Source organism: Athene noctua, chromosome 1, assembly GCF_965140245.1.
Source record: "Athene noctua chromosome 1, bAthNoc1.hap1.1, whole genome shotgun sequence".
NCBI lineage: Eukaryota > Metazoa > Chordata > Aves > Strigiformes > Strigidae > Athene > Athene noctua.
In genome coordinates, this window is record NC_134037.1 from 220,144,668 (window position 1) to 220,170,865 (window position 26,198).

A 26,198-nucleotide genomic window follows, 5' to 3' on the forward strand; every position below is an offset into this window, starting at 1 on the left:
TCATATTCTAGGCAAAAATAATTAATCTGGAAAATCTCTTTGCCTGAAGGTGAAATATGAATATATATCTCAGGTGTTAAGAGAAAAAGAGGTCTGTCATAAATAGAGTATTCCATTTATTTTAAGTAGTGCTTTAAATTAGGGTTGTACTGTAAAAGTATTTAAACAAAAAATGCGTAATTTGAACTACCATTAATATGAGGTTAAAGATTTCTAATGCAGAGAATCAGAACATCAGTGAAATAACATGCTAATGGTGTGAGATTTTTTGTGCAAAGTTTTAACCTAATATAAATAGTCCTCAGTAAATTCTGGAAGCCTCTAAAATTAAGTTTATCTCAGAACAGCTATAGCTCTAAGTTGCAGGTTGGTGCTGACATGGGAGCTTCTCAGCAGATGCATCAACATCAGTGCTTCTTTCAAATGCCTTCCTTAGTATCTTAGCTTCCCCAAAGGTTTGTGCTTACTTCTTGTCGTGATCACATTCAGTTTCTTTTCCTTGGATTCATTTTTGTTTGACAGTCACACATTCTTTCAGGAGAACCAGGAACTTTCATCTTAAAAGAGCTGGCTGATGAATCTCTAGATTATTTACCTTGAATATCAGGAAACCGGGGAATGTGGGGTAAGCTCCAGAAACTTGATGAAGCCCAGTGTTGTTCCAGTACTTAAAGTAGCTAAACAGGCTAGTATAACTGTAGGTGAACGTGACTGCTGTGCAGTATAGCCATAACGGGGTTGATAGGGCAATCAATTAATAATGATTTATAGCTGGGTAATATAATTATTGGAAGTCAGTGAGAGTTTGGATCTTGGCATACCAGCCTGATAATAGTTTATGACACAAGTTTATCTAACCAAGGCAAGTGCACTGTTGTAACAGGCTTTCTTGAAGTGTTAGACTCAGTACGTACTACTTAGAATCTCAAGCAACATGACTTCAACATTATGTTTTTAATTGCTTAAAACTGTGATAAATTATAGGCATTAGGGCATTGCTGTAAATGGAGTATCTTTGGTGAGCATTCACATTGTGTGGGGATTGTTCGCTGGCTCTGTGCTAATAAACTTTATTTATCAGTGGTCTGACAGGAAATAAAATTCATTGACTTGCGGGTGATAGACTGAGAACTGTTAAATAAAGAAATGGAAAAACCAACTGCTGCAGGGTGATATGGGTCTGTATGCAAGCAAGCAACAGGTGTTTGGCCAAATTCAAGGATCCATAGTCCAGATCTGGGTACTGGAAACACTTTTTCATAAAAGATTTCAGGATTTTTATCTATTTAAACTTGTGAAAGGGAAATTATGGAGGCTATGTATAAAGTTGTTTAGAAAGCAGGGTTTGGTGAGCTTGGACATGTGTAAAACAGAAATAAAGCTCAGATAAAGTCAGGCTACTTCATTATTGGAGCAGTATTTCAAGGATCATGTTGTTTTCTCTGGCAATACACACTTCTAAATCAAGACTTGAATTTTTTCTTACTGCAAAATATGCTCTAGTTCAAGCACAAATTGTTTCAAATATGTGCGCTGTGCACTACACTGTAGGAAAGGAAATATTTAAATAATGGTTAAGGTTCCTTCTGGGACAGTGATATGTTACAGCTGATCTTTTGGGGCCCAGGAAATACACTGTGTTCTTGCTTCATTTTTTTGCTTCTGTTGTGTTTTTTAGTTCAATTTCACCATTCAGTATTGAGAGCACAAGGCGTCAGAGAAGGTCTGAGTCTCCAGACTCCAGGAAGCGGCGCATCCATCGGTGTGACTTCGAGGGATGCAACAAAGTATACACAAAAAGTTCCCACCTGAAGGCTCACCGGAGGACGCACACCGGTAAGACTTTGCTGGCCCTGTGTACTGCAGTTAAGACAAGCAGGTTCCTTTCTGCTTTATTTAGTACATATTGAACTTGTCATCCTACACTGAGAGCCAGAGGCCTATACCTAAATAACAGAGGTGTCTGAGAGGGGATCAGCATTGGCATTCTGGTGCAAATCAGGGATGTGCTTTTGAATTGAACTTCGTGTCATCCCCACTTCACAGCACAAGAATGGTGTCAGCACAAGCCATACTCCTGTCAGATGAAACTAAACAGAAAAGTGGCCTCCAGGAACAAACCTACTGTGCTTCAACAATGGGTGGTCATCGCTTGGGACCAGTCAGAGCTAGTCCAAAGAAAACCCTCAAGAAGAGCCTATAGTGTGGACATGGATCAGCACTTTTCCGCTCTACAGACCTGCTCCTATTGAGCTACTATTTGCTTTTACAGATGTAGCCTCTGAATGCTAGGTGCCACGAAATGCCTTCAGTTCAAGTGTAAGCTTACGACTTCAGTATTTCTTTCTGGAGGCTTTCAGAGGCACATACCACATACTGCAGAGGGAAGTCAGTCACTTTATAAGTTGCACTAGGTCCCTACAAGAGATTCAAGAGAGGTGCCTAGATGAGTGGGGTCCCATTCAGTGACGATAACACTTAATCAATACCTGGTGTCCATGTTAACTTTATGGGTCACTACTCTACATGACAAGTATGTAAGGGTAGCTGAAGCAAAGATGTGTAACTGTTGTAATTTTATTGTGGATAAACTCAGGAGCAGCAATTTGAAGTCATCAGGAACAATTCAAAAGGGGATTGCTTGGATGGCTAGAAAAGCACCAGACAGAATGCTCTGAGTTTCAGTGCTCTTCCTTACTCTGCTCCTGATTTTCTTAAATTAAATTTATTGATCTCTCTGCTCTTAATGTACTTCAGCGTTCCTCTAACTCCTTGGAGAAAAGATGGTATTTATCCAGTGTGTAGCACAGTGTTCTTTGCTGAGAATCTGCTGGCACTTTCTGTGGTGTGATGTATTCTAAAGAGTATGAGATATTATTTAAAAAAATTAAGTGATGGCTTCTCAATTTCAAATGAGGCCACATCTCCATCACACTTCTAAATATGTCTTTTGGTTGGTGGGACTTTTGTTGAGAGGAATACTGAAAAAGCTTCCATCGTAATACCCCCTACTAAACCAATTTCTGTAAGGTAAGAGTCCCTTCCTTAAACAGCAGAAATGTTCTGGTGATTTGGAAATTCCATTACACTTCCCTCCAGGCCAATTATTCTAGTTTCTTCATATCTTTCCATTAATGCTTGTGCCTTCTCCTCTCCCTTGATTTATCATGTCTTGTCTTAATTCTTTTTTCCTCTTCCCTATTCTTTCCCATTTTCAATGTGATCTTTCATCCCTACCCTTCTGATATATTTTATATACCCTTACCCTTTCACCTTGTTCTCTGTCATTCCTGGTTTACTTTTTTTTATCCCAAACTAACCCTACTCTGTCCCTTTCTTTCTCCCTGCCCTGATTTCTAAGTTGTTTGCCTATTCTTACCTGTATCACCCTTTGAGCATTATATGGCTGTAGCAGATTAGAAGGCAGAGAGCCCAGCAAAAGCATGAAAACAGTAGCCTGTTTGGTTGAGCCAAAAGTACCACTTATGTGCTTATACCACAGCAAGGTCACTCATTTCTAGCCTGCAAGACTGTAGACCAGCCCTGGAGTATAAGCAAGCATCGTGTAAGGAGCTGAGTTACAAAACCAGATGTGAACCTCAGAAATGTCACACCCAAGTTCGTCCAGAAATACAGAAGGCTATTCTTTGCCGTGATGTTTTAGAACACTGAGAATCACGTTTGTCATGAGTCTGTAATTCATCAGTGATCTCATGGCAGACCAGTGCTTGTGCATAACGCACCCAAGTCAGCGTTAGATGGTCTGCACTGATGAATCTCAGTCTGTGCACTTAAGGTGCTCAAAACCAGGTACTGAAAGCTTGAAATGGTGTTGATAATTACAGCTTTTGCAGCTGTAACTCTCCAGCCAGCATGAAGGGAGTTTCTGTACCTGCTGTAATCGTAGGATCCATCTCCCCAGCCTTGGTGCCATGGCAGCTGGGTGTCTAGGCTATGCTATCTGTCTGGGATCTGTGGGTAGTCAGAGAAGAGGGATTGGCACCTCTGGGGCACATTATTCCTTCTTCAGGTAGACCCAGGGATTGGCTTGTGAAGGTGCTTCTGTTTCACTGCTGAGTTCAGAAGAAGCCTGGATACCTACCAGGCTGTTAGCTGGTTGAAATGGATCCCCACCCCAAAAGGCAGCTGCCTGAAATATTTTGCAGTCATGTTGGATGTTGGTTTCTTCCTTCAGGGAGAAAAGAAAAATAGCATCAAATCAAAAACCTTCATTAAATGGTCAGCAGTTAACTGCTTTATATTGTCATGTCTTCATGCATGCTGCAATGTAAGAAGTGTAGTCTAGAGAGAAGGTGAGCACTGAATTTAACCAGTGGATCCTGTGAGAAAATCTGTATCCTGCTGTTAAAATTAAATGTGTTTTACAGAACACTTCTCAGGTCTTGGTAAGAAGTTGGTATATGCAGACTTAGATGTAGCATTGCCCATGAGCATATTCCATGTATTAATCTCATTTTACATTTTTTATCTTGGCCTTTACTTTTGCTTCAGGCAAAATAAGTTAATTATTCACGTATGACCCAGAGTAATTAGTGCAGTTTTGGGTAAGTATAAATGAAGTATGACAGCTATGCACGCAAGGGTGAGCAAGTTTCAGTAGGAAACTTTCTGAGAAAAGCTCACAGAAACTCAGCATTGCATAATCTGGACTTTTTTTTTTTTTTTTTTTAAGGCAGGCTGATCTTGCTGACAATTGTTTACCTAAGCAGAATGTGTTTGGGAACTTTTTTTTTTTTTACATTTACTATATATATATAGCCATGAAAACACTGAAAACATTCACAGTGCTTTGGATACGGGAGGAAAAACAATGCAGTATTTTGACAGAATGAGCAACTTTGTGGGTTGGAAAGTATATTTTAGCCTTAAGTGAAACTGGAAACAAAATTTTATGGATTATAACAGTTGCATTTAATTCTCTTTGAGTAACTCTTAGTTTTTAAAGTATACTATTGTCTAGCTCCCCAATACTTCTCACCAGCGTCGTCAAAGCTTAGTGTACTGGTGTGGGCATGGATCCACTGGGGGGCGAGCTTGAATTACGTATCATCTCTCCAACTAGGAAAAACTGCAAGTGAAACCTGTAATAGAGCATTTCATAAATCACAAGCACTAGTATTAAATTTCTCTTTCTAGTATCAGCTTCTTGTTGTTGTTTTGCCAGATCGTCAAATAAAGCTATCAGGAGGTATCGGGTGTGATGGAGAGCCTTCGGGGCTCACAGGCAATCTCGCAGCTCAGGTTTATCAACTCTTTCCACAAGGAGAAACTGTGAGAAATTGGCTCACCGGAGTTGTGTTGAGTTAGTTTCTGCTTCAGTGAACTTAAAGAAAATTACTAATGTGTGACTCTACAAGTGAGTAATCTTTAAAAATGGGAAAACCAGGAGCCCTGAGTTTCATTCCCGGTCTGCATACGTCTGCGTTGCGTTCAGCATAAGTGCTGGTGTCAGCCCCAGGAATGGGAGAGATGTAACTGCTGTTCCCCATGAGGTCTGCACCCGTGCAGCCCTGGTGGGACTTGCCTTCTTCAGTTTGCTGTTTTTACTTTGGAGAGGGAAATAACCTTAGCATTATTTTATGATATGAAATTGCTATTTCAGGCCTTTCAGGCGGTACTAAAGCTACCATTGACACTTCCAGTAGGACAACTGATCATTGCAGATTAAGTATAATACTGGTTCCTTCCACTGTGGGTTTTTTCCCCCCATCAAAATTTCTTTCTAAAAATATTTAAATTTATCCTAATGGATTTCTGTTTCCTTTTCTACTAGCCCTGGTTAGTGAAAGAGCGATAGACTGTTCCCTCTGAAAAGAGATGATGAAAATCTGATATGTTTTATGTAAATCAACGAGTCAAATCATGCCTTCTGTTGAGAGGCTGACATGGTTTATAAAAAACAGACTTTAATAACTGGCCTGTGAAGTTAGTGAGACTGGAAATCATGGATCTGTGAAAAAACTGTAAAATGCATTAAATAATTTCAATATTTTGGCAAAAAGGCAGATATTTTCATGCCATAAAATTGAGGACATATATCTTGACCTCCTCTGTGTTTGGCTGGACGTTTCTGAAATATCAGTGGAAAGCTGCAAAGTAGTCAAAAATGTTTGCAATTTCTCTGCAGAATTTCACGTGACTTGTCATTACTTTTCAGTCATTTGTAACTATAATGAAAATAGGTTCATAAGCTAGATATGGTGAAAGCAATGGGACAAAGCCTTACAGTCATGCCATTTATCAGGTCAAATGCAAGGCAGTAAAGTCTCTGGTGACACATTTCATTATAGTCTCAATCAACATAATAGTTGTGGATAAAGTGTGTATGGAAAGATGCGAGGACATCTGTTTTAGGGAGAGAGAAGACAAACAAGAAAAAAAACAAGAACAGAAACAAGAAGAAAGCAAGAAGAAACATCCAGGACCCTTTGAGCTAGTTTCTGTAACAGTGCAAAGGAAGACTTTAGAAAGTGAAAACTTATGGATAGGTAACTGACCATGCGAAAAACTCACAAACCCTTTATTATTCATACTGATTTCAGTTGTCGTGTTAATGCATGAAACAATTAAAAGCATGTTTATCGAAAGATGGCAGGTTCTGGCTGCCAGCAGAGACACTGGCAGGGCAGTGGCTCCCGGCTGGGGGTGATGGCCCAGGGCACACATGTGGTGGTGCACCCTCTCATGGACAAACTGTCCCACTGGCTGACCACATGGCTAAAAACTACTTTCACTTTTCTCACACGGGCTTCTTAGTCTGCAAATCCTAGGGTGCAATATTCTGTTTTAACCTGAATTGTGGGCCTGTTGGTACCAAAGTTAACCTTTGCATATCATGATCTGGTTTTCACAGACATCATCTGTCTTCTCTTAAATAGGGAGAGCATGTAAATATGAGGCATATTATGTAAATTGAAGAGGGAAATTATGCTGTCTGTTAGGGGAGCAGGTAAAGAACAGAGAGATTTGAAACATGTATAATGGATAGTAGATGTGGAGGAGATTTAAAGTTCTTCGCTTTTTTCTAATTATGCAGAGTATACTGGGTGGTGTGAATATGTCCCAAAGCAGTGCCTAGCATGGGGACTGTGGCCTGACAATTCTAACCAACTACATAGTAATTTAAAGGGAAATTTGATTTGTCCTGGATTTCACATCTAAAGTTGCTCACAGCTAAATCCAGTTCTAGCCCATTGTGGCTACCCTCTTACTGTATGGAGAAGCCTAAGGAGTTTAAAACATTGTGTGAATCATCCTGAAGAAGTCAGTAAAGAAAGAAGATGCCTGTTTTAAGGCTGTGTGGAACATGATTTTACAACGTCTGACACAAAAGAGATTGTTTCCCATCTCTTATCTCTATATGCGTTTCTTTTATTGTAGGAGTAATCAGCATTCTATTTCTGTGCAACCTTATTTCAGTCATAAGTTACAAATTTCTGGAGGAACGTGGCAGAGTGGCTTTCTGGGGTCAGTGGCAACAAAAGCCTGGGACTTTCCAGTTGGTGTGAAGTGGAAATGGATTCAGTCCATGGGTGTAGGGCATCGTATAGCCACAGCCGTGGCTTTGCTCCTGCCTCGGGGGAGTGAAGGAGGGCAAGGACTGTAACCAGAGCACCTTCTGCAGGGCTCATATCCAGGGCTGCAACTGCCGCTTTTCATCCATGGGCCCCAACCAGCGCCAGGTCTAAATCACTCCTCTCAGTGCCGCTGCTGCAGAAGATGTGGCTGCTCTGTTAGGCACTTAAGGAGGAGGCTGGATACAGCCCCCAGGCCAAATGAATTTTTTAGTGTTTGGTGCTTTGTCCTTGATCAACGCCTATATCATTCCTGAGAGATGAGAGCAAATACCTTTGCCACAGACGTAATGAAGCCTATTTGTCAGTGTCAGGGGGTCTTCAGTGGCATTACATGGAGACAGTAAACATCTCAGAAATACGGTTTTGTACCTGAGAAAATGACAGCATTTCCTGCCCAAGATGTTCCTTTATAGCTGAGTTGAGACACCACCCTAGAAGAGAGGGCTAGTGAGTACATGGGTGTTTTATTTAGTCTGTGCTTTTTCAAACATTGCATTCCTCTCACTCACTGTTGCTCCATATATTATTTTAATATGAAAGGGCCCCTGTCATTAGTCTTTGTTCACATTTTCCTTTGAGCAATTTCAGAGTGGACTTAAGAAGACGAAGGAACCAAAAAAGTTATTTTTGCTCTGTAGGTTTTAAAACTCCATTCATTACCTGTTGTTTTCTTAAGGTCTGTTTAATGCCTTTTGCTAGCTATAAGTCCCAGAGAGATATTTACAGGTTTGTAATCCCTTCTTTAGGCAAATATTGGGTGGAAGCAACATTTTTAAAATAATCCTGGATTTGACTTGAACTGTGTAGATTTCTGGCTTACTTTAAAATCAGCACCTTTTTGTCACCTACCCTCCAGACTCGCTCTTCAAAAGCCCAGCTTCTATTTCTCATGCCCTATGTGCTCCCCAGGCCCTTATCCCAGAGTTCACTGTCCTCCACATATATCTGTCAGGTGAAAAAAGCTGCAACAGCAGGTTCACATGCTGTTCCAGAAACTGGGAATTTAAATAAACAAAGCCAATTTAAAAATTAATTTGCTTTAAGTAAAATAGGAGGTTCTATTTTTATTGGGTGATGCTTCTATTTTTTAAGAAATACTTTCTTTTAGTGTTTAAAATTTACTGCCAGTTTCAATAAACAGTAGAGCTTTCCAATGTGGAAACCAGTATATTTCATGGAAGTTTTCACTTCTAGCTTTTCTACTCTTTCTTCATGAAGTTGCTATTTAGAAGATAAACAGTTTATTTAATAAACAGTGCTGCTGAAGCCTCAGCCTAATCCCATTGAAGTGACAGGGTTCACATTTCAGGACAGAAATATGTTTAAAAGCAGATGTCTGCTGGTGCAATATTCACCAGGATATCAAGGCAGGCTCACAATGCCACCACAGCCTTGTAAGGTCGTGTTCAGAAATGGGAACCTCTGGATGTAGTGAGATAGTTGTCTGAGTCCAGCTACTCATGGGCAGGTGTCCATACCACAAGGAGCTTGTACATCCAGTTCTCTTCCAATAGCCGCTCTGTGGAAAGTTAAATGATTTCATTTTTGGCGCATTTTGCGAGCTCTGAATTCACCTTACGCATGGGGAGTCATTCCTCCGCATTGTAGGTCTGATGCTGTGCCGATATGGAAGAGTGCCCACATGGTTATTCCAAGGCACTTTGATGGGAAAGCAAGTCTTAATTGCATCTGTGATTGCTTTCAGTCTCTAGGTTATGAAAAATATTTGCAACAGTGCCCCTTGACTTTGTAAATATGGGGTGCATATGTGTTTTGTCTGTGTGTGGCACGAGGGAATAATGATAATTTCATTATGCAGAATAAAGTTTTCTCAAAGCAAACCATTTAGTACTTAATATTCTACCTCCAAAGAACTGCAGTTCATCTAAGGTCTCAGGCGTGATTGTGGTCTACCATGTGTAGCCATGCAGTGGCATGAAGGTGAGAAAGACCTCTCTGCTCCCATTCTCTCCAAAAATGCTTTCCCAGATGTTGCACCCAGACCTGGAGGAGTAAATACACAGTACGGGGTTTCCAAGGACGTTAACTCTTGCAGCCCACTCAGTCCCCGACAGAGGGAACAGGATAGCAACTTGCTACTGAAATGGCCACTACTGCTGCTACCCCGTGTCTTTCGGGAAGTGTATCTGGAGTTACTCACGCCTGCCCTGTCCTTTTCAGAGCAGCCTTCACACAGAAACACTGTCTTTGAGTGTGGAGCATGCTCAAAACTGCAAGTAAGCTTCACAAAAGCCTTTGTTTTAATGTTTTATCCACGTTTTCTTTTTTTCTGCTTTCTTTTTTTCCGTGGCTAAAAAGAAACAAGAGGTAGAGCCTAAACGGTAATGTTTTCAATCTTGACTTTTTGCAAATAAGTTGGTATAAAACTGGGGAAATTTTACAAAAATGTCTTGTTTTGTGGGAAAGGAAAAAGGTCAGATGACACCTGTGTTGGACAAGGAGTTATGTTCTGCTCTTAAGTGTTTTCTCCACACAGGATATGAAATGTTGTGGGTGTCTTGGTCACATTAACTCTAATGATCTTTTCTCTTGTCATATGTATTTTTGTCAGTATTTTTCTTTAGTATCATATATATTTATTCTGCTTTTTGTGGTGATAAAAATAGGTATCTCTTCATTTGACAAGTTTAATTCCATTCACAACTCATTTACTTAAATGAGAGGTGGGTTTTTAAATGCTCTGTTTCTGCAGACAGCCCAGCACACCAAGGCCCCAACCTCTGCTTGGGCCTGACTTCTAGCACAGTGCAAACAACAAATAATCCATTGTGCAAAACCGAGACAAAGCTTATCCCTTGGAGCCTTTCTGTTGTTTTTTGTTTGTTTGTTTATTTCTTTGAGGGTTTGTTTATTGTTTTGTTTGTTATAGGTAGTAGAAGGTTTAACTTTTATACTGAAAAACATCAGTATTGCTTCTGATGAACATGGTGGAGCAATCCCTGGACCATCCAGGAGGAGTGACAGTAGCAGAATCATAGGCAGATGGAAGAGAAGTGTCACTTGTATGGTGTCTTCCTTGCAGTTATAGACCACAGTGAAGGAAAGGTGTTTTATTTGGGGAGGTTGGACTAAAACTCAGGCCTGCAGCATCACAGTTAAAGAGAGAAGAGAGTTGGTGTGCAGGTCTGCTGGCACCCTCTGTGCAGTTGGCCACTGATGGAAGTATGGATCTGTTGTATGACCTTTCCCAAATACCTCTGTGAGTGAAGGTAAAAGGAAAAATCTCAGTCCTCCCCATAGCACTGGGAATTTGATAGTGCCATATATTTGTTGTGGCTGGAGCAAAAGAGAAAACTTCATGCCATGTTCCACTACATATATATATAATATATATATATATGTTAAGTGTATATATATGCACTTAACTGATTTAAATATTTTTATATATACCACATTATGCAGGAAAAAATAATCAGGAAAGGTAACAAAATGCTATTTGTTATCTATTGTTGGGATTTGGTGTGGCTCGTGGATTCAGCTGCAGAGGAAGAGGCCTTTTATGTTTCCAAAAACTTCTATTTTTTTTGGTTTTGCAGGAATTAAACTTATTGTTTTACATCAGCAATGCCCTCAGCAACATACAGAACTAATCCTTGTCCCAGAGCATTATTTCATTTATATCTCACATAGTACTAGATATGTACTGTTTTTGGGCAAAGTATGTGCAGAAGCCCAAAAAGAGAAAATGTGGAAGAGAAGTTTCTTGGATTCCCCCTGTTTGTTTTTCTCCTTGCATGTGGTGACAAAACAGGGCTGAGACTGATGTAATGGGTTTGCCTTCTTAAATTATAGAGAATTGAATTTTGTGAGTCTGGTCACAAAGACTTTTTTTGCTGGGATTCGTTTTAAAATAAAGGCAAACTGAGGCAGCTGTATACCTAGAGGGGCATGTGGACAGTAGAAGGAAGGAGATAAGGTTGCTGAACTGGTACTGGCCTTGCAGAGGGAGTGAGAAGAAGGGCCAGAATGGCAAACAGAACCCAAGCTCAGCAGTGCAGTGATACGAAAAGGTAGTTATGTGTTGTGATGTGGGAAAAGGACTCGCGCCTGAATTATCAGAAGTGGAGCTTGTAAATAATCAGTTCAGGAGCTGCCAGAAGTGTCTTCTGGTTTAGAGTGGAGGTTGTCACTGTATTTTTGAATTGAAGAAATTGCTTGTTCCCAGTTTTCACATGAAGAAGCCATGTCCCTGTGCTTTGCCTAAGTCAGACTGAGAACAAGGAATAAAAAACCTGAATTTCAAGACATGTCACAGGCAGCACAGTATATTCCTGTTCTGCTTGTAGAAATAGTTTTCCCAGACTTGCTCAACTGATCCGAAACTTTAATCTCTTCCCAGAAAGATATTTTATTTGCATATTTTGACAATACTGAAACACAAAAGTCAAATTCTCTATGTTCACCAAAGAGATCTTGTGAATCAGTAACTTGAAAACAGAGATCCCAAATGAAAGACATCTAAATAACTGGTTTGGATTTTTGCATCAAAATGATTGAAAATATTTCAAACTTTTAAAGGGATGAAACTGACATCTAGCAGTTTCGTTACAGAAAGTATGGTGTTCCTAATATGTGAGTCATGGCGTTGCTCTTCACTTTCTCTGCAGTTTTGGGAAGGTTGCTGATGATCGCTGTGTTGGTTTTCCTACCAGCAGAATGGACACAATATTTGTTGCACAGTGCTATTACAAAGGCAGACTTTTATGAAGGACTACATTTTCTAAAAAAAGCTTTATAAGGCATTTTGAAGTTGGAAAGTGCTTTATAAGTGCTTTGATGTTTTTTCATTAAAAAATTATACTCAGAAAAATATCACACAAAATGTAAGAGTTGTCATTTTTCCCTTTCCCCTGTGTTTAAAAGCTAAGCTGCCCTCTTCCTCTGGGAGTGCCTGGGGATGCTCATTATCAGGTAGTGGTTTTGCTGTAAAAAGATTCTTTTCTGCCTGAAATTGCTTATTTTTAGTAGAAATGCCAAATCTAGTTAGACATCGTTTGTGGTTTTCAATTCATGATTTCCCCTTTCAGAGTCCTATCAGTATGGGTGCAGCATGAGTGTCCCATATGTTTCAGAATGATTCTGGTGTTTACGTGGGAGCTGAAACCAGCTGACATAAATACTACACCTTATGTATATTGCATAATATCTTGTAACAGAAACCAAACGAGGAATCACCAGGAGATGTCCTCAACCCTGCAAAGCTACAAATCTGTTGACTTTGACTAGAAAATTTAACATTATCAAACATAGGCAGAGGTATGCTTGCTGGATTATTTGTTTTCTTTTGACTTTGTGCTAAATCCTTAGGACCTCCCTCTGTTTTTATGTGGGGAATACTCCTCCAAGTGTAATGTCAGTTAGAAACTGAGTGTATAAAGATGTGGCTGTAGATAACAGGGCTGGGCAGGTGCCTCCTATTAAACTGTGCAAGTTTGACTCAAACCTATTGTATTTTGTGAATGGAGTGAGGGATGGCATCTCCCCTATGCTCCCACCCTCCCAGTCTGAAAATACTACACAGAAAAATAAACTAAGTTCCATTTCCAAGTGTTTTTCTAAGTTCGGCCTTCTCAAAAGTAGAATTTCAGCACATGGCTCTTCCACTGGGTGATGAAAGTTTAAATACAGAAAAATCTGACTAGATGGCTAAGCCTGTACCCCTGAACAGTCCCTTATGTTTATTTTCTGGTTAACTCTTACTTGGAATAAAAATGTTACCAGTGTTTCAAAATGCTGAGAACCATAGCAGGCAGAGGCTACAGAGAAGTGACTCCAAATAACTTGGAGTCATGCAGACAATTCCATGTGCAGAAAAATTGTATAAATGGGAATGTCTGAAGAGGACACAAATAAGAAGGGGCATGGCACTCACGTGTTATACCAGAGAGAGGTGAGTTTACATCAGATAAAGAAATCAGTTTAGAACTTGATCACTGGAATGTTTTCTGTCCTGGTAGTAGACCATGTTACCTCATTGTTACTTAATGACATGGTTGCCAAAAGCCTGCTAAACTGATGAATAAATTAAGCTTAAATAATACACAAATGAAAGGATCTGCAAGTGCACAAGGAGTACATAGGGCATCTGCAGTTGCAGCAAATAAAGTTCCTTGCCTAGGGAACATAAGCCTGTCTCTGTTTCCTGGAGCTCCAGAGCAGTTTCCCTGCTGGCAGAATAACCCATAACTATTTAAATGGTGTTTTTGTGGTGCCTGTCTTTGAAGTATCTGTGATCAAATACCACGATACCAGCTAGTTGATGGGCAGAGAGTAACTGCCGAATAACATACTGCATGGGAAATTCTACTCAGGGTAGAACAGACCCTGGTCCCTTTGTTAACATTGCATGGTCTCCTGCTGGTACCTACATAGGGCTTTTTTTTTAAGGAGTATGTGAATGTCATCAGGTTGTAAAGTAAAAGTTTGAGAGAGGTTTATTTCCTTGGGTGAGTGATAAGAGTACATGAATAAGGATATGGAAAGACAGCTGTTGGGCTGGGGGGAGGGTGAAAATTTTGGAAGGAATGGCTGAACAGTGGTCATTATTCAGCACTTAATTCATTATTTGCTTGAGTTCAGGGAGATTTACTGAGTAACCATTGTAACTATGTTCTTAAATGCTTAAGTGAGAGGAGTCATAGTAGGGTAGGAAAAATAATATGGTAAAAGTAATTAAACTAATTTGGATTGTGGCATCTGGACTACAAAAGGCAAGGTTTTGGAGGGCTTTTAGAAATAGATGTTTTGTTAATAGAAGATTAAAAAAATGACTAGTTCCATTTAGGGCATTTAGTCATACCTTTAAAACCTCATAATTAACTTCCCCAAACAATAGAAAATACTAATTTTCTACAGGGAACTGTCTAGAAGAATGTTTTCATGCTCTAGGATCCCATTTGATCCATGTAAATGCCCATCATGGCATACTGTTCACTATCCATATATTGCAAAACAAAGCTGTGGAATAGCATCAGAATAAAATTTCTCTGTGTTTTGGGATCTTTTTGTCAGATTTTGGGACAAAACAATAGAGTTGTCAAAGACAGGTGCAAAAGTAGTCAGCTCCTGTGAAAATGTTCACAGCTTCAGGCATTTATTTTTAAATGGGTAACTTCTTCAAGTCTAAAACTTTACAGATTCAGAAGACTGAACTAATTAGTAAGGTTTTCTCTTTTCCTAGTTTTCTTTTTTTTTTGCTTGTGATAATTGCTGCAGGTTCCTAGTCTCTGTCTGCAGCTCTCTTTGCTACCATTTTCCAAAACCCATCCACTGTTTTGTCTTCTCCTTCATTCCTGTGTTTCCACTACACTGGGCAAGACTCACACCACCTGATTTTGCTCCTTAGAGCTGAACGAGAATTTGAGTGTCTGCGTGCATGACAGTAACCTGAAACCCTGCTCTGGTGGCTGATGAGCCATCGAAGGAGCCAGAACATGCCCACACTTTGAACCTGAGAGTTTCTTAGACACTTAAACTCAAGGGCTTGCACAAAGGCAGAAGTGTCTGAGTCAAAATGGTTGCATATTTGACTTAAACTCCACTGCAATCCAGTCTTGAAATGGTGAGATATATATAAGCACTGGGGCTAGTTTCTTCCAATTAGCAAACTAGTTTTTTCCACCTCCTCACTCACTGCTTTCTGTGTTGCCCTGCTCAGGTCCAACTTCCCTCTGTTGATTGTACTGAGAATTTCAGCTATGAGTGCTCAAACTCTTCAGCCAAAGCTAGTGTGTGACTCCTGACACCAGCTTCCCATCCTCTAGCAATTCTGCTCCTGTTGGTCCTTTCTTCATCCTTCAAACTCCTGAATCTTCTGGTTTTCACAAACTCAGTGGCCAGTCTTCGTGTCTGGGATGTTACCAAAACAAAATAGTAAAATACTGCCTATGAAGAACATTTCTTTTCTAGCACCTACCAATCCACAGATAATGTAGGTGTTTAACAGAAAAGTACTATTACTATTCTTCCCCTAAAAATTAGGTATGCATAAAACGTTGTTGATTAATCTTAAAGAAAAATCGTATCTTCCACAGTTTTCTTTACAGTGGCTTTTTTAAGGTGCATATGAGTGAATGTCTTCCGAGTAATGCTACTTTGGCCTGTTTTTTTCCTTCTTATGCTATACGCATATATTTAATTGAAAATAATGAAAGGTCTTCTTAGGTTGAGCTTGTAAGAATGATTTTCTTTCAGTGGTTTAAATAGCTTGAGAGGAATGTGGTTAGTCCTGTCCCATTCACATAGCTCTGTAGGGGCTGGGTAAACAGGACTCATTGAGGAGGGAGGCTAGAAAGAACACCTGGGAACTCCAGCTGAGTGACCTGCACTCAAGTCCTTCCATCAGATGGCTTTCCTTTCTTAGCCAAAGTGATACTGTTTTAATGGACGAACAACCTATTTCTTGTATTTCTCTTGTCACAACCATCCCTTCCTGCATCGGGTCCTCCATTTCTCTTCTACCTAGAAGATCTGGGATTTTGTGTACCAGAGGCTATTGCAGCAGAAGGATCTTGTGGTAGGAGGTACTTAGAATTTCAGATGCTTTTAAATAAGTACCTAAAGTCTAAGAAATAACCCCACTCTTTGCTTTCAAATCTCTGTGATCAAAGAAACCAACCAGGGCAGTATCCAGTCTAAACAAAATGAGAGTTTAAAAGTACATTGAGGATGGACAGGGCAAGTGCTCCACTTGGAAACTGTTGATGCAGTGTGATGAGACCGTTAAAATAGTCCTGCCAAGTTGAATGGGGGTACTTGTACAGTGCTTCGCACCAACTGTCTGTGGCAAGGATACGTATGCAAGACAGTTCAGTGAGCACATTTTGCAGCGCTGTGTCATTGGCAAGAGCATGCAACCCACCATCTGCCGTGTAACTCATGCCCCTCCAACTCGCAGCAGCTGCTGGATTCCAGGGGCCTAATGCTGCGGCCACCCAGGGGCAGTGAACACTGTTTGGTGCTTTGTTCTTGGCTGAGGACTATAAAATTGTCTAGGCTAAGTTACTGCTGGTGCAGCCATGGGCTGTGGTCACCTCAGAGCCTGGATTGTTGCGTTCTCCTCGCACCAACTGTTTCCCACCCCCATCTGACATCAAAACTGCAGCACAACCCAGATGGTGCACAGAAGGTACCAACCCAAGGAGCTCAAATGTTGCTGACAACCCTGCTGACATGCCAGTACAGCGTCCGATTTCCTTACAGAGGCACCCATGGCCATTTCAGCTGGAGTTTCAGGGCTGCTTGAACTTTGTGATGATATTCTTACTCGGGAATTTCTTTTGAAATTGAGGGCTCTCAGCAAAGCATTTATTGGCTTTTGAAGAGATGCATGGAGGGAAGTGCTGCCTACGACAAAGCAACTGTTGCGTCACTGGTTCATGTAATTGAAATAGTTTCCTGCAAGCTGCTTGCGATTCATAAGAGATAATAAATAACTGAGGAATGATTGTGCCTGATGAAGGAAACAGTTGTTGCAGAGATGCTCTTTTGTTGTCCTGGTTGTGATTAGCTGGTTTTGGGAGGGGAGGTAAAAAAATCATTTTTGACACACCAACAGCAGATACATACAGACCTCACACGGTTTCCCTTCCTCAGTTCTGATGCATGCTCAACCGTGGGATCAAGGTAATTGCCAAGAGCATTTCACATGTAGACTTTGAGGGCTGGTGGTAGAAATCACAAATAAGTATAGCCTACAAATATGGCAAAAATGGGATTTTAGAACAATTTGCTTTATGAAAGCACAAAATTTGTTGTATTAGTCTTCTTCTCTGACACGATACGACACAGAATGTGGGGCATGCATCACGCTTACCTTTAAATGAAAAGCAGAGGGGGCGATTTTCCCAAAATCTATGTTTAGCCCATGTCTAATCTCATTGAAGTAAGCAGGTATTTATCAACAGTGTTGTGCAAGTCCCTTGGGTGAGTACACTTCAAAATTGTACACTGTTCCTGGTAACATCTTGCATGCAAAATTAATTATACTGAAAGTAAGTCAAACAAACAAAGACGGCATTTTGCAGAGTCAATTTTTGTGTTTAATTGGGAAATTGTAGTTCATTTTTACCAGCTTGCTAAGAAATGTCCTGCAGTGTTGTTTACACAAATAATTAGAAACCTTCATAAACTTCATAAAAATAATTGGAAGTCTGTGGCAGCCTGTGATAAAATCCTGAAATGTCAGGTAATTGGCCATTTTGGGAGAAGGTGTACCCTGACAAGATGAGGGTAGCAAATTCATATGGCAATCATGAGAATAATTACACAGCCCTTTGTCCTGATGTTAATCCGCATCACCCCTGCAAGCTAGGATCTATATTGTTGCCTTAATCCTGTTGATTTTCTTAGTCATGTGAATGCCACAGGAATTATAAATCTCAAGGCCCTTTCCTTATATTCAGCAGATTCGGTGCCTCATAATTGTGTACTCTGGCCTAAAGCAACCCCTAGGCAGTGGGTGTTCATGGGAATTGTGCAGAGGGGGTTGTGGGGATTAAGAGCAACAAGGGGAAAGTCACCACCTGTTTTCCCCCCCTCCCCTCTTTCTTTTGTCTCTCCCAGGAGAAAAACCCTACAAATGTACCTGGGAAGGCTGCACCTGGAAGTTTGCTCGCTCCGACGAACTGACGAGGCATTACCGCAAGCACACGGGAGTGAAGCCATTCAAGTGTGCAGACTGTGACCGCAGCTTTTCCCGCTCAGATCACTTGGCGCTCCACCGCCGCAGGCACATGCTGGTTTGAGAAACGCTACCTGTTCCAGCCAAGTTTAAGAGCTGGGTCTCTTAACTACCCGGAGTGAATTCAGCAGGGCTGAATCCCCCTCTACAGTGTTAACAGGCAGGGCTTTCCCTGATGTCCATAACAAAAAATAGTAACAGAAATTTAAAAAAAAAAAAAAAAAGCAGGAAAAGAAGTGCCACTCTTCTCCTCGCCATCCGAAGTTAACTCCGTCTGCCCCTCAGCATGGCTACCCCCTGAAAGTGTCATCACAATCACCTGAGAAACAGCAGCCGAAATGCTACAGGAATGGGCATTATTTTACATGCTGCGTCCTTTGACAAAAAAGTGTTTATAGCTTGTATGTTTTCTTAGCTGTCGGACATTTTGTTCCTGAAAAATCACTGCTGATTGGAGGATTAGATACCACAAACCGATGATGATGATGATGATGATGATGATGATGATGATGATGATGATGATAATGAGAGCAAGACCGCTAGACCTTTTTTATCCCATCTTTTCCCCTTGTTTTGAATACCATCTGGCCAGTGTCAGCATTACGCCCAAGCTGTGCTACAGACAAGCTGAGTGTGAGTAGGCAAGAAGGTTCTGCTGGAGAGGTCACGCTGTCGGAGCTGAAGGATCGCTTGAGCAGACTTTTGCAATAATGATGGTGGCATTTTAATATTGTACCACAATTTGTCATTATGTCCTAGAGGACACCAGCCATTTAACCTTTTTCTTTTATCTTTTTTTTTCCCTTTCTTTTCTTTTGTTGTTGTTGTTGTTGTTGAAGTCTGTAAAATAAACAAGGGGCAGCAGCATCTCTGCTGAAAGTACAATATTAAGTATCTGTATTTTACCATGGACTTATTTAGAACCGTTTTCTGATTTGTATAGAAAGAACCCATCTAAAAACTACTATCCCATTCTCAATGTGCAGTTTTCTTTCATGCAGGTATCCTCTTCCCAACGACCATTATTTGAACACAAGTCAGATCTTATACTTGCTGGTACCAAGGTTAGTGCTATAGCCATTCATGAAATGGGATTGAATGTACCAACAAAACAAAACAGAGAAGAAATGGCTGCATCTCTTGCAGAGAAAAAGCAATAATGAGTAAAATGGTTCTCAAGACAATAATTTACTCCACATGAACAGAAGGGGGGGATATGCAGAAATAACACATAAGACCATTTGAGTTAATCTTTCTGATGGTTTCACTGACCTGCTAGGTATTGCAATTAAGTACTTTCATTTCCTTCAACATAATACTTGTGTCTGGAAAGCAAGAAAGATAAAGGAAAGAGCTGACTGTTGAGGAGTCAGTGGATGAACTGTAGGAAGTAGGAAGGAGAAATGTTTCTGCAGTGGTGCTCTGCAAGACATTAGGTTTCTCCCTGGGAGTTAGGGAATAAGATTTTGCCAGCTGTCTAGTATGATATAAATGGCCCTTTATATGGGTACCAGTGGCCGCCTCTGCTGGGATTTTCAATCCAAGCCTTTTCAGATTAAATAAAAGGAAATTCTTGATCATTCCCATACAGCCCTATAATTGTGAACCAATTTGTATTAATTGAATTATGTAGGAGAGAGAGAAACTCTTACTCATCAGTTGTTCATGCAAACAGAGTAGTGTTTTTCTGTTTTCTTTCCTCACAAGGATCTGCCTATTCAGCTAAATTTGACAAAGAGGAGGCTTGGCAAGACTTTTTAAGTGTTGAGATTTTTATAGTTTAAAGATGAAAGATGTATCCATAAAGGTCTTTTGCAATTCATTTAATTATGAATGTTTGGTTCCAGGAATTGCACAGATTAAACTTGTGATGCCACTTGTTCGTTTTTAAATGTTTGACCAGTCTGAATTGATTCTGATTCCTAAAGTAACCGTAGTAATGTTGAGGGGATTCTGAAAGCAAGGTAATCTTTAGAAAATCTAGCACAAAGTACCCATACAGATACTGAAAGCAATTACAGTTAATTGAGGATTAATATGACTGGGATAATACTTTATAACAGCCTTCACAGGCCCCAGAGTTTGATTGTCTTTAAATATGTTCTTAATATTCCCCAGTACCAGATAGTTTTTATCAGCTCTCTGGAAGAACTTCAATATTGTTAAAGCTCAGGCTCCCCTCTGCCAAGCGGTCAGCAGAGAAACTGAAGCAAAGTATTTGCAGCCATTGTGGGAAAAATGCCTCTTATCAATTCCCATTGACCAAGTTGGTAATCAACTTCCACCAAATTTGGCAACATTTTAGTATCCATCTCTAAATCAGGAACGAGGCAGTGATGCTAAGTGTCTGTGCAAAGCATCAAAAGGCTGCAGCCATTCAGGGCTTCTGGATAGGCCATGAGGCATTGTGGGGCAGCAGAACTGAGTCTTTTTATCATCAGTGTTACTGCTATTGGTTTAAAGAAGTGGTTGTCGGTGTTGTGCATGAGATGGTTCATGGATTACATCTGAGGCCTGTCTTTTACATACTTCAACATCATCCTCATTAATGGATCTGTCATTCTTAGCATTTACAGGGAAAGAATTCAGGTCAGGTAGAAGTCAACTGATAAAATTATTTTCCTGCCCAAGAACATTTTAGACTAATTACTTGAATAGCAGTAATTCAGTTGAAGAACCGATGACATACATAATTCCTTTCAGAATCTCTGATATTTTTCTCACACAGAAAATTAAGTTTATTTGACCAGAAACTCTTAAGGATGTTCTGTTAGTATATGAGAGGAGCAGTGAGAGAGATTGTCTCTGACGTTATTCACAAAGGCAGGGTATAACTGGGAGAGACCAGTGTCTGCTTCAGGCTTCCCCTGTAGTCAGTGAAGAGAGAAAAACTCCAAGAGAAATTGAGAGGCTTCACACTTCAGCATTCAGCTCTAAACTTCCCCAAGGAGGAACATATGTATCACAGACCCTGGAGAGGCTCATCTCCCAAGGCCAAGGTTGATCTGTGTGAATCCCTTGTCTTTCAGCTGGTTGCCCATTCCTTTATGCATAGGAAACACTGCAACAGAAAAAGGGTCTGGTTTATTCAAGGAACCCCAAAGTGATACAGGGTTAAAGCAGCACTCACACCAAGGGACACAGGCACTGAGCGTGTGAATGGTAACAGAATGAAGCCACAAGAGAAAGGAGTGTACGCTAGATTTTCTTATTTCACAGGCGGGAAGTATATGCTCAACCTTTCCAGGACATGTGTAAGGGGTTTTTGTGCTGCTGTTACCTCTAGACAACTCACAACCGGTGGTAATACACCACTGGATTTCAAGTACCCAGTATTGTTCTTGGCAAATTTCTTACTCCTACCAGCACCCACAGGCTTTGACTCCAAATACTCTGTGAGGTTGTTTTCTGGTTTGTTGTCCCCTTCAGAAGTATTTTAAGAGAAGTTACTCTGTGGGAGGGGGTGTTTGGATGTGGAGCTGATGTCCACCAGATTCTCAGGGTGTCCTTCCCTCAGTGGCTGTGGTTCAGACCCACCAAACTTCTGTGCTTGTGCAAAAACCGAGGGCGATTGCTCCAGAGTAGTTTCCTCAGAAACCCTGATATCCCACCGCAGGTCCATGACATTTCATAACCATGGTGAAGGCTTACATCATATTTAGCATGCAGAAATATCAGATCTCGTCTTGACACAACACAGTAAATCCATCTTAATTGAGCAGTTAAGAGGGACAAATATACAGTGTGACATTCTTTCAGAAAGATAGAGATCTATGCTTTTAATTGTGACTAAAGAATGGGTAATATCCACCATACCCACTACAGAAACTGTGCCCTTGCCAGATTTCATATGTTTTCGTGTCAGGTTTCATACATTTTCAGAATGATTCAATGGATTTGTCAGGAAATCTCAGTAGCCAGCATTATAGGAAAACTTAACAAGCAAGCAGCTTTGATACAGAACTTTTTAAATTTTAAATTGTCATTATTTTTTGAGCACCTGTTTTATTCAGCACTGTAAAATTGGCTCATTGCAACAGCAGTTTATACTTGGGGACGAAGATGCAGTATTCCTTATTCTCTATCATGCTTACACAATTAATTAAATAGATTTAGACTGACATGTATATATGATTATTTGCTGGAATAATGTATAACAAAATTAACAGTGTTGAAAATTACATCAGTGATGTTGATGTCTGGGGTAAACTCACAGTGCAGAGCATGGACAAATAGCTGGACAACCTTTCTCCCCTTTAATAATGGGAATAACAGTGATCATAAGTCTCGTTTTCCATTAGCCACATTGAAAATGTATTCTAGTTGCCATTTATAAATTTTATCTTCTGATAATAAATGCTGTTTAATGGAAAAAATCTCTTTCTCCTTTATTGAAGGTGGGTACCTCAGAGTAAGTTTCACTATTAATATCCCGCTTATTTTTTAGTTTGTACTTTGGTTTGGAGGGGTCAGTGTGTCAAGACTGCATCTTCCTCAGCAGAAAAGTCTGAAGTTCAGTAAATCGGCCCTACTCCCGCATACTCATCCATACACTTGTACGTATAAATCCCAGCACTTCCATGGGCCTCCACCCATGTGCAGGTAATAAGTGGGGGTTTTTTTTAAAAAAAAAAGGAAGAAGAATTGGGAAAGCACTGAAAAAAATTAACTACCTTCTTAAGAAACCAGCTCATGTTATTGTATTATGCCTTTGCCTGTGATTTATAACTGGAGAAGTGCACAAAGAAATCTAAAGATTGTTATATTTTCACAGTTCCTCTATAGCAGAACAGTTTCTGTGTAATGTATGCTTATGAAGTCATGCCCACTGGTACCTTGAAAAGGCTTAAATTCTGATCAATTTCCATGGTAAATAAGGTTTTAGTACAAAAATGTAATTATAAGGATACTGCATCTTTAGAAATCAAAATACCTTGAAAGTATTTTACTATACATGTAACAGTTTAAATATTCCACAATATATGTGATAGTTGAAAAGTATTTTCAAACTCACAATTTTACATGGAGTGTAAATAGGTTAAATAAAGTACATTTTTAAAAATCCTTCAGTTTTCATCCGAAAAACTGGTAAGATAATGCCTTGCAAAGCTTAAACACAATATGTAATAAATTGTTCTGTTTTGTCAGAGTATGTTTTCTCTGCAAAATGGAGTGGCCACTTCTTTGCTGTTTCGCAGATGGCATGCGATATAGTGAAGTCATACTGAGTCCTTCCGTGTCGAATAAGTCAACACTCAGAATGCCTTTGAATAAAGGAAAAAAACCCACTTAATTGAAATGAAAACCATATGAAAGGTTTTGGGTTTTTTGTGGGCTTTTTTCCTTCTGGCATTTTACAGTGAACTGAAGATACAGTAATGGTAAACTCTCATTTGATTTTATTTCTTCTTGTATTTCCCTGACTACAGTGCATCTTAACCAAAGGTTGCACAGCTGAAATAGGCAGCTGCACGTTACTGATTCCAGGGGAGTTCAGTCTTCTAGGGGCAGTAGCATGTCAACAAAATCAATTGTAGCAGGACAGTTGTGACATTTAAAATGCACATACACTTCAGCAAGATAGCCTAAAATCTATTTTAAAAGGTGTAACAGAAACTGAAAGTGCCTGTAATTAGAACTGATGGGATGTTCCTATACTTTTACACAGCAATAACTTACGGGATTCTGTTAACAATAAGGTGAAAATGAAATTTTACTCGGAGAACAATAATGCAGCACAGAAGCAAACACAAAGTGCCATTTGTATTTTCACATGTTGAGATACTGTGTTAGAGGTTTTAGTTATTTTCTCAGATAACATCTGTCATACACTTGTAAGAAGAAAGTGAATCTTAGTTTACAAATGACTCATATCCATACTGATTCTCAGTAGATGTGAATGGAGGTTATCGTCAAGCAGTGTTTTAGGGGATTTCTTCCTAATTTATGTCTGATGTGCCCATGTATCCAGGGTATTCTCTAGCGAAATAATCCAAAAACCAGCAATAAGCCCAATGAAACTTTTTTAGGGTTTAGGGTAGAATGGGGATTCACCTGAATCCTCTGCAACAAACTCTGAAAACTCAGAGTTCACTTCATGTCTCCTTTCTATTCATTGTGTAATGCTCATAGTATTTATCATCTTAGAATTGGTTGACTTCAGAAGTGGACAAAATATATCACTTTTCTTTCTTTTGGGGACAAATGATTGAAAAATTAGGGACTGTCAGTCTAGAGACTATTTGAATAGCAAACAAGAAGTTGATATTCCTAAAATGGAGTAAGGAGATTTTTATATTGAGTGCCCTAAGCGTTTGCATCAATAGACTAATTGATCTTACAAGAAAATGGCCAGCTGTGACTCTCCCACTCTTTTTTCTCAATTATTTTTTTTTTTTTAATCTGGTAGGTTTCTGTTACAACAACAAAAAAAAAACCCCCCAAAAAAACCAACACCAAACCCAACTGCTGCTAATGGATTCTTAAAAGCAGTGTAATGCCATCCCTCATGCTTATTCTGTTTCTAAAAATGAATTTATTGGAGATTAAAATATAACTGGTTGTCCTAATACCTTTGCCGAAGAAGATTGCTTTCCATCCTCTAAATTTGTACCTGTCATATATTCGGGCAGAATTCTGTATTTGAAAAATTATGCATTTTGCCTAGACTTTTGTGGCTATCAGTGGGTTGCTGCTGGAGTGGGAGGATGGGAGTTCAGTTTTTATTCACTGAGGCAGGATTAGGTGTGCACGAAGATGCTCATATAGAGAAGAAAGTGCAGGTGCAAGAAAAAAAAAAAAAAAAAGCACATGTACTTGCATGTAAAAACTAGACATTTATGCACATCAGTTAATTATGTGAGAAGACCACTACTTTTAGCAACAACTTACTTTTAAATGTTAGCCACTGATGCAAATAATCCTATCAGAACATGCATATACTTATTCTGTCATCCTGAGCCTAGTCTCCAGATATTAAGCACATATGAAGTAACACAATTCATGCTGGGGATTTTAGGAGGACACCAGGGAATGTGTCATCAGAAGGACAAAGGAAACATTAGTTTCTTACATTGTACCTGAGCTGTTGCTGGAGAGGAGGGTTTGGTTCTTTGTTCTGGAGCAGCAACACTGCAAGGAGGCACCCTTAGAAACTTGCAGTGTTGGGAGGTTTGGCTGAATCCAGCCCTACCTGTGTTGTTTTTTGCAAAGGAAAGGGCACCTTGTCTTCACCATCCCATAATGAGCCAGGCTTTTTTTCCTTCATTCTGAAAAATAAACACGGAGTTGTTTTTTTCTCAGTTTTATTGATTTGCCAGCATACTTTTATAGCAGCTTGTGCTTATTGACTTCAAATTATGAAATAAACTGAGTGGCCCTTGTAGCAATTTTTAGATTGTTCAGTACAGAATTGTTCAGTTCTCCAAATAAGCAAAACTGGGCATGTGAATTTTAGCCGTTATGAAAATAAGAATAGAAAAAATTATCTGAGATCCTATTGTCCCTGTGTGTGACCGGAAACATCTTCCCCAGTTCAGTTTCAAAGGTTTACGTGAGCCAAGATACTGTCAGTTAGAGAAGCAGAGGTGAATGGTGGTTCACACTTTGACTTGCTAAACCTTGCTCCGTGTTGTGACCTCTGCATTTAAGAAACAATAGTTCAGTGTCTGGTAGGGGACCACAGGTGATGCCTTTGATGAACTATGAACTATAGAAAAAGATTCAAATGCTGCTTTTCTCCCTGCCCCTGCCTTTCTAGATGTAATGAGCTTCTTTGGAAAGACAGTTTGAGACATAATCTTCAGTGCTGAACTAACCTCTTTCACAATTCAGTGTTCATGTCATTTCTGGTTTCAAACTATTTTTCACTGCTACATTTGCATCTTATTTTTCATAAA

At 39.8% G+C, this 26,198-nt stretch overlaps 1 protein-coding gene across 6 annotated transcripts in view; it reads left to right on the forward strand.

The window, feature by feature from the left end:
- The window catches only part of KLF12 (KLF transcription factor 12), a 240,670-nt gene extending 217,994 nt beyond the window's left edge, over positions 1-22,676 (forward strand). For all 6 annotated transcript variants that reach the window (XM_074912050.1, XM_074912040.1, XM_074912024.1 and 3 more), the window contains 2 exons: positions 1,679-1,836; positions 18,183-22,676. In XM_074912050.1, coding sequence (XP_074768151.1) covers positions 1,679-1,836; positions 18,183-18,364 — 340 coding nt within the window. In that variant the 3' untranslated portion in view covers positions 18,365-22,676. The remainder of the gene's footprint in view (positions 1-1,678; positions 1,837-18,182) is intronic.
- The last annotated feature ends 3,522 nt before the right edge of the window (positions 22,677-26,198 follow it).